This window comes from Tachyglossus aculeatus, chromosome 7 (assembly GCF_015852505.1).
Source record: "Tachyglossus aculeatus isolate mTacAcu1 chromosome 7, mTacAcu1.pri, whole genome shotgun sequence".
Classification (NCBI taxonomy): Eukaryota; Metazoa; Chordata; class Mammalia; order Monotremata; family Tachyglossidae; genus Tachyglossus; species Tachyglossus aculeatus.
Window position 1 is genome coordinate 35,195,134 of NC_052072.1, and position 17,201 is coordinate 35,212,334.

The window sequence follows — 17,201 nt, forward strand, 5'->3', positions numbered from 1 at the left end:
ATGTCCAAAACAGAAGCCCTTATCTTCCTACCCAAATCCTGTCCTGTCTCCTGAATTTCTCATCACTGTAGACAGTACCACCCTCTAGCCTGTCTCCCAGCACATAACCTAGGCACTGTCCTTGACTTAGCTCTCTCACTCAACCCACGTATTCAGTCTATCACTAAATCCTGTCAGTTTCAACCTTCACAACATTGATAAAATCCTCCTTTTCCTCTCCACCCAAACAGCTACCACATTTATCCAAGCACTTAGTCTGTCCCACCGTGATTACTGCATCAGTCTCTTCTCTGACCTCCCTGCCTCCTGTCTCTCCGCACTCCAGTCCATAATTCATCCTGCTACCTGGATCATTTTTCTGCAAAAAAGTTCAGTCCATGTTTCTCCACTCATGAAGAACATCCAGTGGTTCCCCTCCCACCTCATCAAACAGCAATTCCTTACCATCAGCTTTAAAACCCTAAGACACCTTGCCCCCTCCTACCTTACCTTGCTGCTCTCCTACTACACCCCAGCCCAAACACTCCTCTAGTGCTAACCTACTCACTGTACCTTGAGCTCGTCTATCTCATCTATCTTAGAGAAGCAGCATGGGTCAGTGGAAAGAGCCCAGGCTTGGGAGTCAGAGGTCATGGGTTCTAATCCCCGCTCCTCCACTTGTCAGCTGTGTGACTTTGGGCAAGTGACTTCACTTCTCTGTGCCTCAGTTACTTCGTCTTTCAAATGGGGATTAAGACTGTGAGCCCCACGTGGGACAACCTGATTACCTTGTATCCCCCCCAGGACTTAAAACAGTGCTTGGCACATAGTAAGCGCTTAACAAATGCCATCATTTTATTATTATTATTATTATTATTATTATTATTATTATTATTATTATTATCTCACTGGTGATCTCTCAGCCATGTCCTGCCTCTGGCCTGGAATGTCTTCCCTTTTCACATCTGCCAGACAATTTCTCTCCCCACCTTCAAAGCCTGATTAAAGGCACATCTCTTCCAAGAGACATTCTCTGCCTAAGCCCTTATTTCCTCTTTTCCCACTCCCTTCTGTGCCAACCCTTGAACTTGGATTTGCTCCTTTTATTCACCCCTCCTTCAGCCACACAGCACTTATGTACCTACCCAGAATTTATTTATTTATATTAATGTGTGCTTCCCCTTCTAGACTGTAAGCTTCTTGTGGGCAGGGAATGTGTCTACCAACTTTATTACATTGTACTCTCCCAAGAACTTAGTATAGTGCTCTGAACATGGTAAATGCTCAGTAAATACAATTGATTGATTGATTGAGAAGCAGTGTTGCCTAGTGGAAAGAGCCCGGACCTGGGGTCAGAGGATCCGGGTTCTAATGCCAGCTGTGCCACGTATCTGCTTTGTGACCTCACAACTTCTCTGCACTTCAGTTATATCATCTGCAAAACTGGGATTCAATACCTGTTCTCCCTCCTTCTTAGACTGTGAGCCCATGTGGGACTTGATTAACACATATGAACGCCAGCATTTAGTGCAGTGCTTGGCACATAGTGAGAAAAAATACCACAATTATTATCATGATTATTATTATTATTACAGTTATTAAACAATTAACACAACTTGTAGTATCCAACAATAGAATTCCAGTATTTAAGAGTTTTTAAAGCTCTCAGAAAGTTGCCCTCCAATTGTTAACTAAATGGTGCCATCACACTAAACGTTTCTCTAAAGATGAAATTGAATTCATATGACTTCATTTTTTCAAATTTCAGAACAGATTTCAGGCCAGAAAAACTTCCTTCACATTCATTTGAAGTGGACCATGAAGATGCTGACAAAGATGAGGTAAGTGCGGTGTCTTGTTTTGGGTTTTTGTTTTTAGGCTGTTTTTTTTCTTACCAACTGAGACATTTAGCATTGGGATTGTTGGCAGCCACCCAATTCCTTTATAATCTTAACATTTTTGCATATAATGAAGTAACGTGTTTTGCTAACTATTGCAGCCAAAAGAAAAATAATTATTTGGATCGTTTGTTAATTTAAAGAGAAAAATGATGGTCAAGTCAAGAGTACTCTCATATTCATTTATTCAATTGTATTTATTGAGCACTTACAGTGTGCAGAGCACTGTACTAAGTGCTTGGAAAGTACAATTCAGCAACAAAGAGAGACAATCCCTGCCCACAGTGGGCTCACATTCTAGAGGGGGAGGAGACAGAGATCAAAACCAGTAAACAGGCATCAATAGCATCAGTATAAATAAATGGAATTATAGATATATATACACCTAAAAATAAGTAAACAGGCATTAATATAAATAAATAGAATTATAAATATGTACATTTATACACAAATGCTGTGGAGCGGGGAGAGGTGGTAGAGCAGAGGAAGCGAGTCGGGGTGATGTGGAGGGAGGGGAAGCTGAGGAAAGGTTTTAATGATGCCTTCTGTACAGGATACTACTTCCCACTCATCCTCAAAAGGAGGTGGAGGAGCAGGAGGAGGAACTGGAGTTTTCAAGTCTGGCTGGCTTTACAAGGGGAATTTTAACAGCACCATCAACAATAGCATCACTGTTCGGGTAAGAAGACATCAGGATTCACCTTTGCTTCCCCTTGTGCTCTGTGTTTCCCCACCTTCAGTCACATTACAGGGAGTGCACAATCGCATTCTCTTGTTTATTGCCATATAGTCATTTATTTGTTAAAATATTATGCTACAACTGCAGTGTCCCCTAAGGCATTTTTGAAAGTCTTCTCTGTTGATGAATTACATGACTCACAAAAACAATTGGAGCCATATTCTTTTATCTTCCCTTGCTATAGTCTTTCAAAAAACGCTATTTCCAGCTAACTCAGTTGCCGGACAACTCCTACATTATGAATTTTTACAAAGATGAGAAAATCTCCAAAGAACCCAAAGGCTGCATATTTTTGGATTCTTGTACAGGTGTCGTGCAGGTGAGTAAAATGCTTCATTTCATTCATTCAGTTGTATTTATTGAGCGCTTACTGGTGCAGAGCACTGTACTAAGTGCTTAAATAGGTTGTCCAACGTAGGGCTCACAGTCTTAATCCCCTTTTACATATGAGGTAACTGAGGCACAGAGAAGTGAAGTGATTTGCCCAAAGTCACACAGCTGATAAGTGTTGGAGTCAGGATTAGAACCCATGATGTCTGACTCCCAAGCTTGTGCTCTTTCCACTGAGCCACGCTGATCTTTTCTTGGAAAGATGGGCCATGTTTCTCCAGATTTTTTTTTCTTTAGTCCTCTTTGGGTACTCTTATTTTCTTCTTTAAGATCATTCATTAGCACATGTCTCCCAATGATCCTTAGTGACAGTCCAGGTTGCTGCTTTATGAGCTTCTGGGTTTGGATTTTTCAAATGATCTCCTCTGGATAGATAGGCATAAAGCTTCCCTAAAGAGTTGAATTTAGGAAGTAGTGTGCTAAAGAGCATGCTGAGATAGGAAGTGAATCATTTGGGCTGTAGCCTGATTGAATCTGTACTTGAAATTGGGCTCAGGTATTCTGAAACTTTGGTTAACACTTTTATTATGTCTACTCTTTTGAATGCCAGAAATATCTAAATCAACTGAACTGAAATAATAAGGGGGGGATCATGAGAAGCAATGTGGCCTAGTGGAAAGGTCATTGGCTTGGGAATCAGAGGACCTGGGTTCTAATCCCAGGTCCTCTGAGAAGAGAAGCAGCATGGCTAGTGGAAAAAGCACGGGCTTTGGAGTCAGAGGTCATGGGTTCAAATCCCAGCTCCGCCAATTGTCAGCTCTGTGACTTTGGGCAAGTCACTTAATTTCTCTGTGCCTCAGTTCCCTCATCTGTAAAATGACGATTAAGACTGTGAGCCCCACGTGGGACAATCTGATCACCTTGTATCCCCCCAGCGCTTAGAACAGTGCTTTGAACATAGTAAGCGCTTAACATGCACCATCGTTGTTATTATTATTAATCCCTGCTCCACCATGTACCTGCTTTGTGACCTTGTGCAAGTCACTTGACTTCTCCATTCCTGTTACCTCATCTGTAAAATGGGAATTCAAAACTTGTTCTCCCTCTTCTGTAGACCATGAGCCCCATTTGGGACAGAGAATGCATCTGACCTGATTGACTTATATCTACCCCAGTGCTTAGTACAATGCTTGGCACAAAGTAAGCATTTAACAAATACCGTTATTATTACTACTGTTATTATTGTTATTATTATTAGGCAATTATAGATCCGATTGAATGACTACTATGATCAAGATACTGTATGTACAATACAATATGATCCACATTAACTTCTGTAAACTGTTGATTTACTGAAGACTGTTGGACTCTCTGGATCCCTTAATCTGTGAAGAACAGAGATGGTGTCCTGTGGTCTCTTTTTTTTCATGATATTTGATATGCATTTACTGTGTGACAAGCACTGCCCTAAGCACTGGGGTAGATACAAGATATTCAGGTTGGGCACAGTCCCTCTCCCACACAGGGCTCATAAACTAAATTGGAGGAAGGAGGATTTAATCCCCATTTTACAGATGACATATCTGGGGCACTGAGAAGTTAAGTGGCTTACTGAAGGTCACACAGCAGACAAGTGGCAGAACTGGGATTAGAACTCAGGTCCTCTGACTCCCAAGTCCTTGCTCTTTCCACTAAGCCCCACTGCTTCTCTAAATAGAAACCAACATGGTACAGCCCCACCTAGGGCCTTGTTCTCCTCGCACTTCAATCAAATAAATGCAGAGTATCTATTCTTTCCCAAACCCACCCGTTGTTTGATGAGCCCTTTGGGGATCTATTCTGACAACCAGAAGAAGAAGAATGGTAGTGACGTAGGAATGCTGATTGGGAGAGCGTTGGTCACCTGTGTTTGCTCCTGGAACTTGAAGCCCCAAGGAGACCTCTGTCTTTTTTTTTTTATGGCATTTATTAAGCACTTACTATGTGCAAAGCACTGTTCTAAGCGCTGGGAAGTTACAAGGTGATCAAGTTGTCCCACATGGGGCTCACAGTCTTAATCCCCACTTTACAGATGAACAAAGTGGAGGGTGGAGGGAAGATATGGACCATTGATCCTTGCCTGGATATAGCCCATCTTTCTACTGCCCAGCTAAGCACTGCATTGAGTCCTAGTCGGAGACAAAGCCAAGACTGTCCTTTGTGAGGTCTCTCTTTTTCATTTAGGAATCAAGGAGACTCAGTAGCATGAGGCTTCAACTCTGTGTCTGACCTTAAGACTCGTATTAAAAATAATGATAGCATTTATTAAGCTCTTACTATGTGCAAAGCACCGTTCTAAGCACTGGGGAGGTTCCAAGGTGATCAGGTTGTCCCACGGGGGCTCACAGTCTTAATCTCCATTTTACAGATGAGATAACTGAGACCCAGAGAAGTGAAGTGACTTGCTCAAAGTCACACAGCTGGTAATTGGCAGAGCTGGATTTGAACCCATGACCTCTGACTCCAAAGCCCTGGCTCTTTTCACTGAGCCACGCTGCTTCTCTATTAGCAAGAAACTGTTCAGCACTCATTCCCTTTCTTCTCTGTGCCTGCCCGAGACATGCCATGTTGGCATTTTTACCCATGACCCTTGATAGGCCATATGACTTTTAGTGAAGAGAGTGTAGTTTATCCCTCCTGCATCAAACAGGTATCAGAGGTGAAGTTTGCCCTAGTCTTCCCCATTTTGAACATCACCTCTCCAGGAACTCAAGCCTGATGAAAACACTGACATGCATTCATAGAGCATCATAGAGAAGTACCATAGCCTAATGGAAAGTGCGCAAGCCCTGGAGTCAGAGGACCTGAGTTCTAATGCTAGCTCTGCCACTTGTCTGTTTTGTAACCTTGGGCAAATCATTTAACTTCTCTGTGCCTCATTTAACTCATCTGTAAAATGAGGATTAAGACTGTGAGCCCTATGTAGGACAGGAACTGTGTCCAACCCAATTGTCCTGTATCTACCATTCGTGCACTGTACTTTTTTTCACTTTCACAGCCACCATGATACTTTGTAACTCTGGCTTTACCATTTTAAAGGTGGAGAAAATTAAATACAAATAAGCTTGTCGGAGGTTATGAAAAAGTTATAGAAGAGCTTGCACTAAAACCCAGAAACCTTGATTCCTTCACTCCGTCTCTCTCTTTGAAACCCTTCTGAACGAACTTGCATATTATTTTAAATTTGCCAAGTAACACATGTGGGCAATGATAAATATGTGGAGTATTTATTAAGTGCTTACTGAATGCAAAGCATTATACTGAACACTGGGGAAAAAATAAAGAGGTAAGAATTTGACAAAATCCTAGTCCCCTTACAGGCTCACAATCTAAGAATAAAATGAGAATCAATCAATCATATTTATTGAGCGCATACTGTGTGCAGAGCACTGTACTAAGCGCTTGGGAAGTACAGGTTGGCAACGTATAGAGACGGTCCCTACCCAACAGTGGCTCACAGTCTAGAAGAAGTGAGGATTGGCAGCAACACATAAAGAAGAAACAATGCAAGCACAGATACAATATACAAAACGAGGACATTGATAAATACAAGAGCAGTAAGGCATCATGGAAAAGTTTCAGGTACCTAGGAGTTCAGTCCAGTGGTTATTAAAGTCACAGACATTGTGTTTTCAAAATTGGGGAGGCCTCACATTGCTGAAGTTTCCTTCTTCTTCCCTGACTGGAGCAGGAACCTACAGGATTTTCAGTGGTCTGGTGTGAGACAACGTCTCTCACACATGACAGGCCCCAGTCTCCCTGGTATTGGGGACTCCAATGTGGACTGACCTGCTAAACACAGAATTTCGGGTCTCTCTGAGTCTTCGCAGCTTAAGCCGAGTGTTTTAAGCTCCTCCAGGGGAGGGATCGTTTGTTTTCCCTGAACACCAAGACAGTACGTTCCTAGTGGTTGGCAGTCAATAAGTAGAAGTGATGCTGATGAAATTATTAACATTTCTGATGAACTGGGCTATGGTTTTGTTTTAACTACACAATAGGCCATCAACACTCTCCTATATGTATAGATATTTGCCTTCAGATCCTTTCACTTAACATTAACTGGTCTCAGCCCTGAAATTAAAGCATTTTTTCACAAAGAACAAAAATGTGCACACAACATGTGGGCAAATGAACTTGTATATTGAGGGGTTTTTGTCATGTGAGTTGGTCAATTCGTTGGTCGAAAGGAATGTAAATTGTACTTGTACTTGTACTTCCCAAGCGCTTAATACAGTGCTCTGCACACAGTAAGCGCTCAATAAATACGATTGATTGATTGATTGATGTAAATTGCCATAAAAGAAATATCTATTGATGGCAGAAAAGGATACGTCAAAGACAATGATATTCCAACAGCTTGAGAACAGCACAAATATCAGCTTTTTGGAACTCAGTTTATTAAGGGAAAGTAGTCAATATTCTAAATATGTCACAAATCCAGATCAAGATTGGCCAGGAACCTAGTTTGAGTTGAGGGCTTTATTTTGAAAAGCAGTGCTACGAGTGTGAGTTTTGGGCATGTTTGTCAAATCCTTATTTCCTAGAAAAGTGATGATAGTTTGTGAGCCCTGCAGTTTATAACCCCATGATTACTCTTAACCATAAGGTGGCATATGCGATAAAATATCACAGTGCAAATAAACTAATTCTCTCAATCTGGTTCCAGGGACTGTGTTCAAGCCAAGAAGTTTATAAATAAAACCAAAGACACGAATCTGTCTTTCTGTTCATTTAGAGTGCCACAGTTCTTCTTTTTCAAGGACATGCACCAGTATTCTCCTTTTAACCCCACCAAAATGAGGCAGTAAAGGGTTGTTTTACAAGGTGATGGAGACGGAACTGGGATTATAACTCAACATTTATAGATGCTTCTGTTTCCATGCTTAAATAATGAAGATATGTCACATTCACATGATTCTTTACTTTTTTTAATGGTACTTGTTAAGCGCTTACTATGTACAAAGACAGTGTTCTAAGCACTGGGAGGGTACAAGGTGATCAGGTTGTCCCACGTGGGGCTCACAGTCTTAATCCCCATTTTACAGATGAGGTAACCGAGGCACAGAGAAGTGAAGTGACTTGCCCAAAGTCACACAGCTGACAAGTGGCGGAGCCGGAATTAGAACCCATGACCTCTGACTCCCAAGCCCGGGCTCTTTCCACTGAGCCATGCTGCTTCTCTGCTTTACTTGTTCGGGGATAAACTCTTTTAGAAGAATGAACCTACAAAATTTGAGCTAAGGTGTCCACAGTTTTCCAGATCTAGATAATATCTGGTTTGGTATTTTTTTAAAGCTGAAATTCCTCCGGAAGGTAACAATGCCGAACCTAAAAGGAGGAAACTAATTGTTTCAGAGCAAGTCAGTAGGAGTGAAAAATAATTACGTATTTGTAAAGATACAAAATGTCCCTATGAAAGGGGTAATAAAGAACTTAATGGAGAGAAGAGAGATTTCTTTTTGTCAGCCTCAAAGGAAACTATTTGGCCATAGCTTTTAAAAAAATATCCACCAGCTGAAAATCGACAGCCCCATTTTCCAGACAGTAAGCTGGAAAACATCAATGTCCATTTTTCCATCTGTAGGATGTTTGTTCTGGCAAATGTTTTTTTTGTATAAAGTTTCCTAGTGTTCCATTAAGTTATTTAACATCTTAAAGGAATGAAAGAGCTAAGAAATTACATTGTATTCATGAAGCAGACAATGCATATACTTTTTCTTAATGATTTCACTCTCTTATATTAGAAAATTAGAATAGATTTCAATCCACTTTTGTTTATAAAAATAGACTACTGAGATATTTAACTTAATTATTAACCCAATTTTACTTCTCTACTGCTGTTGAAAGCCTACTGCTGGTGGAAGAATTACCTTGGTGCTGAATAACAAATCATTGAAATCCAAACTAAAGATCCAGGTGCTCTTCAGACACCTGGAGTTTTGATAATCCATTTGAGAAATTATTTAAACTTTGATAATCCAACGTTTGATGATCCATGTTTTAGATTATTTGATTTTTTGACACTTCATTTTCACTGACATATACTTCTTGGACAAATAATTGAAATAAAACACCTGAAGGTTGTGCGTTAAGAATATTTCATTCAAAAGATGAAAAATCAAAACCAAATAAATCACCCACTCTTTTCTCCCCAAAATGCATTAGTATTATCACTAGAGTTAGGGTTAAAATTAGTTCATAATTTAGGATTAGGGAGAAGATTTAGAAGGTTAAGTTTTAGGTTTCATATTATCTGATTGAAACCTGACATGGTGTTGATGCCGCTTGATGGCTGGAGGAGCCAATGCTTAAATCTTTCAGCTGCTGAAGTGAAGATGGCTGGTTAAAATATCGTGGTCCTGGTGAAAGCTGACCTATGACCTTTGGTTCATTAGTCTTCATTCATTCAATCATATTTATTGAGCGCTTACTGTGTGCGGAGCACTGTACTAACCGTTCGGGAAGTACAAATCGGCAACCTACAGAGATGGTCCCTACCCAACAACGGGCTCACAGTCTAGAAGGGGGAGGTAGACAACAAAACAAAACAAAATGAACAGACGGGTCTTATTACCAGTAGCATAGACTCCTACTGAGTTGAAAGAGAGAGAGAGAGTGTGGGGGGTGTGTGGATGAGTGCATGCGTGTGTGCATGCAGCATGGCCTAATGAATTGAGAATGGGCCTGGGAATAAGAAGGGCCTGGGTTCTAATCCCGGCTCTGCTGCTTTTCTGCTGTGAGACTTTGGGCAAGTCACTTAATTTCTCTGTGCCTGTTACCTCATCTGTAAAATGGGAAGTAAGGCTGTGAGCCCCATATGGGGCATGGACTGTGCCCAACCCAATTAGCGTACCCCAGTGCTTAAAACAGTGCTTAATAATAATAATAATGGCATTTTACTACGTGCAAAGCACTGTTCTAACTGCTGGGGAGGTTACAAGGTGATCAGGTTGTCCTGCGTGGGGCTCACAGTCTCAATCCCCATTTTCCAGATGAGGTAACTGAGGCCCAGAGAAGTGAAGGGACTTGCCCAAAGTCACACAGCTGACAATTGGCGGAGCCGGGATTTGAACCCATGACCTCTGACTCCAAAGCCCATGCTGTTTCCACTGAGCCATGCTGGTTCATGGTTCTGTGGCAAGAGCCCGGGCTTGGGAGTCAGAGGTTGTGGGTTCTAATCCCGGCTCTACCACTTGTCAGCTTTGTGACTTTGGGCAAGTCACTCAACTTACTTCCCAAGCGCTTAGTACAGTGCTCTGCACACAGTAAGCGCTCAATAAATATGATTGATTGATTGATTCTCTGTGCCTCAGTTGCCTCATCTGTAAAATGGGGATTCAGACTGTGAGCTCCACGTGGGTCAACCTGATCACCTTGTATCTCCCCCAGTGCTTAAAACAGTGCTTGGCACGTAGTAAGTGCTAAACAAATACCATTATTATTATTGTTATTTTTAACAAATACCAACATTCATCTGTTGTAATATAAAGCCTTCACTGCAAAACCAAAATTTTGGAATTGTTAAAATTGAAATTGACCCTAAAGTATGATACCTTAAATTGAACAAAACGGCCTTGATATTGCTATTGCTTTACATGTCATTAGGTTTGCTTCCTGCAAGCACAATTCATAGTTAAATAGAGCTGCAGAATGCACTTACTCTGTGCCAAGCATTATAGTCAATGCTGGGGTAGATTCAAGATAACCGTATCATATAATCAGATTCAACAACCAGGCCAAGTGGGCCGAGGACAAAGATCCAAGAGGATCAGGCTAAGACCTTTACTTGGCTCTGGTCAGTGGAAACTAGGAGACCATCAGCCAGATTCCTCCTCCTCTCCCATTCCCTGAATGGTCTGCTCTTCTAACTGGAAACATGTTTAAGAAGATAGTAGCCAGAGTGGAGTGGAATTGGAAGAGTCCCGATGACTTAGCCCTGGGACATCACAGACAAACACAAGGAGCTCCCCTGCACTGATCATTTGCCCACTGGTTGGAGACCCAGTCATCGGGTTCAAATATTTTACCGAACTGAAATTGCCATAATTGCCCTGACAAAATTATTAGCCAGCTAGCATAAAAAGGATTTACTACCAATGTACAGTTACATCTCGACAAGGAAGGACTGAAAGAATTAGGTAGCGGTAATGTGCCTGCCTGGGGGCTTGGCTCCTGACTGATCCAGGACAGTGACTTTGTCAGTTTTTGGGTTTTGTGTTTGTTTTTAAATAGTATTTATTAAGCCTTATTATGTGCCAGGTACTGTACTTAGCTGAGCTCGTTGTTGGGTAGGGGCCATCTCTATATGTTGCCTACTTGTACTTCCCAAGCGCTTAGTACAGTGCTCTGCACACAGTAAACGCTCAATAAATACGATTGAATGAATGAATGAATGCAAACTAATAAGGTTGGACAGAGTCCATGTACCACATGGAGCTCACAGTCTTAATCTCCATTTTACAGGTGAGGTAATTGAGGCACGGAGAAGTGAAGTGACATGCCCAAGGTCACAAATGAGACAAATTGTGAAGCTGGGACTAGAACCCAGCTCCTTCTTACTCCAAGATGTGTGCTGTAATAATAATAATAATAATAATAATAATAATAATGGCATTTATTAAGCACTTGAGATGTGCAAAGCACTGTTCTAAGCTCTGGGGCAGTTACAAGGGGATCAGGTTGTCCCACAGAGGGCTCACAGTCTTAATCCCCATTTTACAGATGAGGTAACTGAGGCCCAGAGAAGTGAAGTGACTTGCCCAAAGTCACACAGCTGACAATTGGCAGAGCCGAGATTCGAATCCATGACCTCTGACTCCAAAGCCCAGGCTCTTTCCACTAGGCATGCTGCTTCTCAATCAGTTTCTGTCTAGAGATGGTGATACCACAGCACAGTGGATAGAACACAGGCTTGGGAGTCAGAAGGTCATAAAGTCTAATCCTGGCTCTGCCACTTGTCTTCTGTGGGATCTTGGGCAAGTTACTTAACTTCTCTGTGCCTCAGTTACCGCATCTCTAAAATGGGGATTGAGACTGTGAGCCCCATGTGGGACAGTTAATATGTCCAACCCAATTTGTTCTATCCACCCCAGGGCTTAATAGAGTGCCTGGCACATAGTAAATGCTTAACAAATACCAGAATTATTATTATTATAATACTTCTGTCCTGCTGCACTGAGCACACTGCAACTCTGCCTGAAATTGGAGATATTCTGGGGGCTGTTCTCTGGTTCTTGAGGGTAACATATGATGGCAAGAGCGTGAAGCAGCATGGTGTAGTGGATTGAGCATTAGCCCGGGAATCAGAAGGTCATGGGTTCTAATCCCAGCTCTGCTACATGTCTGCTCTGTGACCTTGGGGAAGTCACTTAACTTCTCTGTGCCTCAGTTCCCTCATCTGTAAAATGGGAATTAAGACTGTGACTATGTGGGACAGGGACTGTGCCCATCCCAATTTGCCTGGATCCACCCCAGCACTTAGTACAGTGCTTTGCACATAGTAAGCGCTTAACAAATATCATTATTGAGTAATTAATTAAGAGCCTGCACAGAAGTCACCAACATTTCTAGACAATCAGGGTAATCGAGTAGATGTGCAAAAATCGTGCTGCCCTTAGTACAGTGAATTTCATAAAGTAGGCATAAAATAAATAATTTAACTCTGCTACTCCTAGGATTCTATATGTTTAGGTGTGGAGCTATGGGGACAAGGTATCAGAAATGTCAGTTTTCTCTACCAGAGGCAATCATGCTAATGTTGGCTCAATGCTTAAAGTTAGGTTTGGCCTATAAAGATTTGACTTCAAATAAATATCACACCACAAAATTATTTTTTAAAAAAGGTGTCCAGCGCAGACTTGGTGGTGCCTCTGAGATAACACAGATAATGCCTGCACAGAGCAAACCCTGTGCTTCATGGAGAATGAAAGAGTGCCCGGTTTTCAAGTGAATATACAAATTAACACTGTAACCTTATAATGACTTTGACTGGGTAGCACTATTATTGTCATTAAGGACGATGATACTGCGGCACTGATTACAATGCTGTGGCTGCACATTCAGTCGTGACAAGTTCATGTGAAAAAATGGCCTCTGACATTTGTTAAGTGCTTACTATGTGCGAAGCACTGTTCTAAGCACTGGGAGGGATACATGGTGATCAGGTTGTCCCATGTGGGGCTCACAGTCTTAATCCCCATTTTACAGATGAGGGAACTGAGGCTCAGAGAAGTTAAGTGACTTCCCTAAGGTCACACAGCAGACATGTGGCAGAGTCGGGATTAGAACCCACAACCTCTGACTTCCAAACCCGGGCTCTTTCTGCTGAGTCACGCTGCTTCTCCTACTATATGTGTGTTTGATGTTGTAACTTCTGTGATGTTTCACATTTAAAATTTAGATATTTCCACTTTCCTAATTGAGCGGCCCAACTGGAGATACTAGGACGGAGACTCAATAATTCCCCCCAAAACTAAGCCTAACAGCATGAGAAGCAGCATGGCCTAGTGGAAAGAATATGTACCTGAGAATCAGAAGGACCTGGGTACTAATCCAGTTCCACCACTGGTCTGCTGTGTGACCCTGGGCTAGTCGCTTAACTTCTCTGTGCCTGTTACCTCATCTTTTAAATGGAGATTAAGATTGTGAACCATATGTGGGACTTGGACTGTGTCCAACCTGATTATCTTGTATTTACCCCAGCACTTAATACAGTGACTGGCATAAAATAAGTACTTAACAACTACATAAAAAAATAACAAACTCAGCAATATCCCACACTGTCAATGAGTAGTGTTGATTGAGCATCTCAGAGCACAAGTGATTTGGGGAGCACCCTAGAATTACAATATTGATTCTTGCCCTCACAGAGTTTACAGCCTAATGAAGGATCAATCAGCTGATAGATGGTATTTGTTGAGTGCTTACTCTGTGCAGAGCATGATACTAAGCGCTAGGGAAAGGTCAGTGCAACAGAATTGGTAAATACAACCAAAAATTGGTTGTACATATTTATTACTCTATTTATTTATTTATTTATTTATTTTACTTGTACATTTCTATCCTACTTATTTTATTTTGTTGGTATGTTTGGTTCTGTTCTCTGTCTCCCCCTTTTAGACTGTGAGCCCACTGTTGGGTAGGGACTGTCTCTATGTGATGCCAATTTGTACTTCCCAAGCGCTTAGTACAGTGCTCTGCACATAGTAAGCGCTCAATAAATACGATTGATTGATTGATTGATTGATATGCTCCCTGCCCACAATGATCTTACAATCTATGGGAGAAGACAGACAAATATGCATCTCAGTTCTTTGGGGCTCAGAATGGGTACAGAAGCAGCAGTGTGGCTCAGTGGATAGAGCACGGACTTTGGAGTCAGAGGTCATGGGTTCAAATCATGGCTCCGCCAATTGTCAGCTGTGGGACTTTGGGCAAGTTACTTCACTTCTCTGTGCCTGTTACCTCATCTGTAAAATGGGGATGAAGTCTGTGAGCCCCCCATGGGACAACCTGATCACCTTGTAACCTCCCCAGCGCTTAGAACAGTGCTTTGCACATGGTAAGTGCTTAATAAATGCCATCATCATCATCATTATTATTATTATTATCTGAGTGAATAGAAGATTCAGAAGTGAGAGGGAGTTGGGGAAAAGAGGGCTTAATCAGGGAAGTCCTCCTGGAGGAGAAGTGACCTTAATAAGGCTTTGAAGGTGGGGAGAGTAGTGGTCTGGCATATATGGAGGGGGAGGGAGTTCCAACCCAGAGAGAGGATGTGGGAAAAGTATCGATGGTGAGATAGACGAGTGACCACACTGGAACTAAAGGAGCAAAGTGTGGGAGCTGGACTGTAGAAGGAAAAAGACAACCAAATAAATACCACAATGGATGGAAGTAATATATGAAAATTTAAAGCTCTGGGTGTTGTGAATATTTCACTGTTGAAGTGGTGAGGAAATGTTGAGTGGCCGTTGGAGGAGTATAAAGTGGAGAGAGAAGAAATTGGAGAAGGCCTCCTGGGAGAGGTGACTTCAGAAGGACTTTGAAAATGGAGAAAATGGTCGTCTGTTGGATGTGAAATGGGAGTGAGTTCCAGGCAGAAGGAAGGGCCTGAACATCAGGTTGGCAGTGGGAAAGATGAATGAGGCACAGTCATTAAGTTGAGGTAAGACTGGCAAAATGGAATTGGAAGAAAGGAATTGGAGGGAGCAGGTGTATACAACCAATTTGAGGAGTTTGAACAAGTATGAGAGGGAGGACAATAACTAGATGGTTTACTGGTGTCCGGATTGGGTATACATTGGCATGTTTGAAAACGGAGGTCAGGGAGAGAAGCCTGGGAGCAAGTGTTTTTTACAAGGCAAGGAGGGATGTGGTCAGAGGTGAAAATGAGGGTGTAGATTTTGAATGTCGGTGAGAGATCTCTTTTTAAGAGATGGTGATGAACGACGTGAAAGTGGATGTGTGGATGAGAAGGTGGGGAGGTGCAGAAGAGATTTTGGGGAGCTCATGATGGTTGGTTTCAATTTTGTCGGCAAAATAGTTGTTAATTCCATCAGTGGCAAAATAGGGAGGTGAGATCCCTGGGGATTTAAGTGGAAACTTAAAAGTCTGGATTAGTTGGTGTGGGAAAAGGGCATGGAAATTGATGGAGGGGATGTAGTGTTGATAAGCAGAAGAAAAAGTACAGTTACAGCTGGTAAGGAGGAATTCCAAGTGACCAACATAGGCAAGGTGCCTGAATTTCTACCCACTGCATGAGTGAGGGAGTGGAACAAGTGTATAATGGTGGTGACTCAGGGCTGGGGATTTGAAGTATTCATTCAATCGTATTTATTGAGTGCTTACTGTGTGCAGAGCACTGTATTAAGTGCTTGGGAAGTACAAGTCGGCAATGTATAGAGACAGTCCCTACCCAACAATGGACGTATGAGATCAACAGACAGAGAAGGGCATGAGGGAGTTGACTTTTAGTCGGGAGGGTTGATTTGAGGGCATGGATTTGTGCATCAAGAGCGACGAATTGGGTAAGGAGTCACGAGATAACAATAGAAAAAATAGTTCCCAAAACAAAATGGTAGGTTTTCAAGTTGCTAGGTTGAGCCGACACAATTAAGTTATTTTTGCTGAGCATTTGCACCCCCCTGGGTGCTACCTTATTGATCCAGAAGACCACCTGCCTGACAGCTACTGCCCAGGACTGCTTAGGGCTCTGCACTTTGTTCCCTGCACAACCAGCCTGCTTCGAACTCTAGGATTTGTTCTGAGGCGTCCCAGGGTGACAGAACTGAAACGAGGAAAACCCAGATTATTGGCTGTTAAAGAGGAGGCCATGATGAATGGGTTACTGAGAATGAATATGGAATATTCATCCCTGAACTGTGGATTCCTAGCAGGCTGAGATGGTTTCATTATAGTCCTATTTGATGACAAGAAAATAAAATAAGCAAAATCTCAAGGTCCCTTTCAACTTTATGATCGAATGATTCTCCATATAGTGGAATTCTTTCTTTTTCTTCCTGAATACACTTTTGCAGTGTGCTGGTAATTTCATCCCATTGTACTCTTCCTTTGAGGAGAAAATTTCTTTGGAAGTTCAAACTACAGTGAACTTTTTTCTGTTTCCATTGTCTTCCTGATAAATGTCAAGATGTGTGATTAACATTAAATAGGTGTTACATAGCTATTCATTTGAGGACAGTGATATTTTTTTTCTTAGAAATTTTCCTGTCTTTTAGGGGGAAAAGAAAGACTTTGAGTTTCTCCCTTACAATAATAATAATTGTTAAGCAGTTAAGTGTCAAGCACTGTTCTAAATGCTAAGGTAGACACAAGTTCATCAGACCAGACACAGTCCCAGCCCTGCAAGGGGCTCACAGTCTAAATAAGGAAGTGAACCGGAATTGAATCCCCATTTCACAGATGAGGAAATTGAGGCACTGAGAAGTGAAGTGAGTCTTTTTGAATGGTATTTGTTAAGTGCTTACTGTGTGCTTGGCACTTTACTAAGCACTAGATATAAGTGAATCAGGTTGGACACAGTCCCTGATCCACATAGGGCTCACAGTCTTAATATCCGAAGTCACACAGCAGACGAAACTAGACATGGGATTAGAACCCAGGTCCTCTGACTCTCAGGCCTGTGCTCTTTCCACTAAGGCATGCTACTCATTAATGAATTGCATTAATACTTCAACAATTATATTTTCTAACATTGA

At 41.9% G+C, this 17,201-nt stretch overlaps 1 protein-coding gene across 7 annotated transcripts in view; it reads left to right on the forward strand.

Annotated features, from left to right (window-relative positions):
- DOCK10 (dedicator of cytokinesis 10) overlaps positions 1–17,201 on the forward strand; it is a 247,672-nt gene that overhangs the window by 117,907 nt on the left and 112,564 nt on the right. For all 7 annotated transcript variants that reach the window (XM_038748917.1, XM_038748915.1, XM_038748916.1 and 4 more), the window contains exons 5-7: positions 1,748–1,820; positions 2,431–2,556; positions 2,801–2,935. In XM_038748917.1, coding sequence (XP_038604845.1) covers positions 1,748–1,820; positions 2,431–2,556; positions 2,801–2,935 — 334 coding nt within the window. The remainder of the gene's footprint in view (positions 1–1,747; positions 1,821–2,430; positions 2,557–2,800; positions 2,936–17,201) is intronic.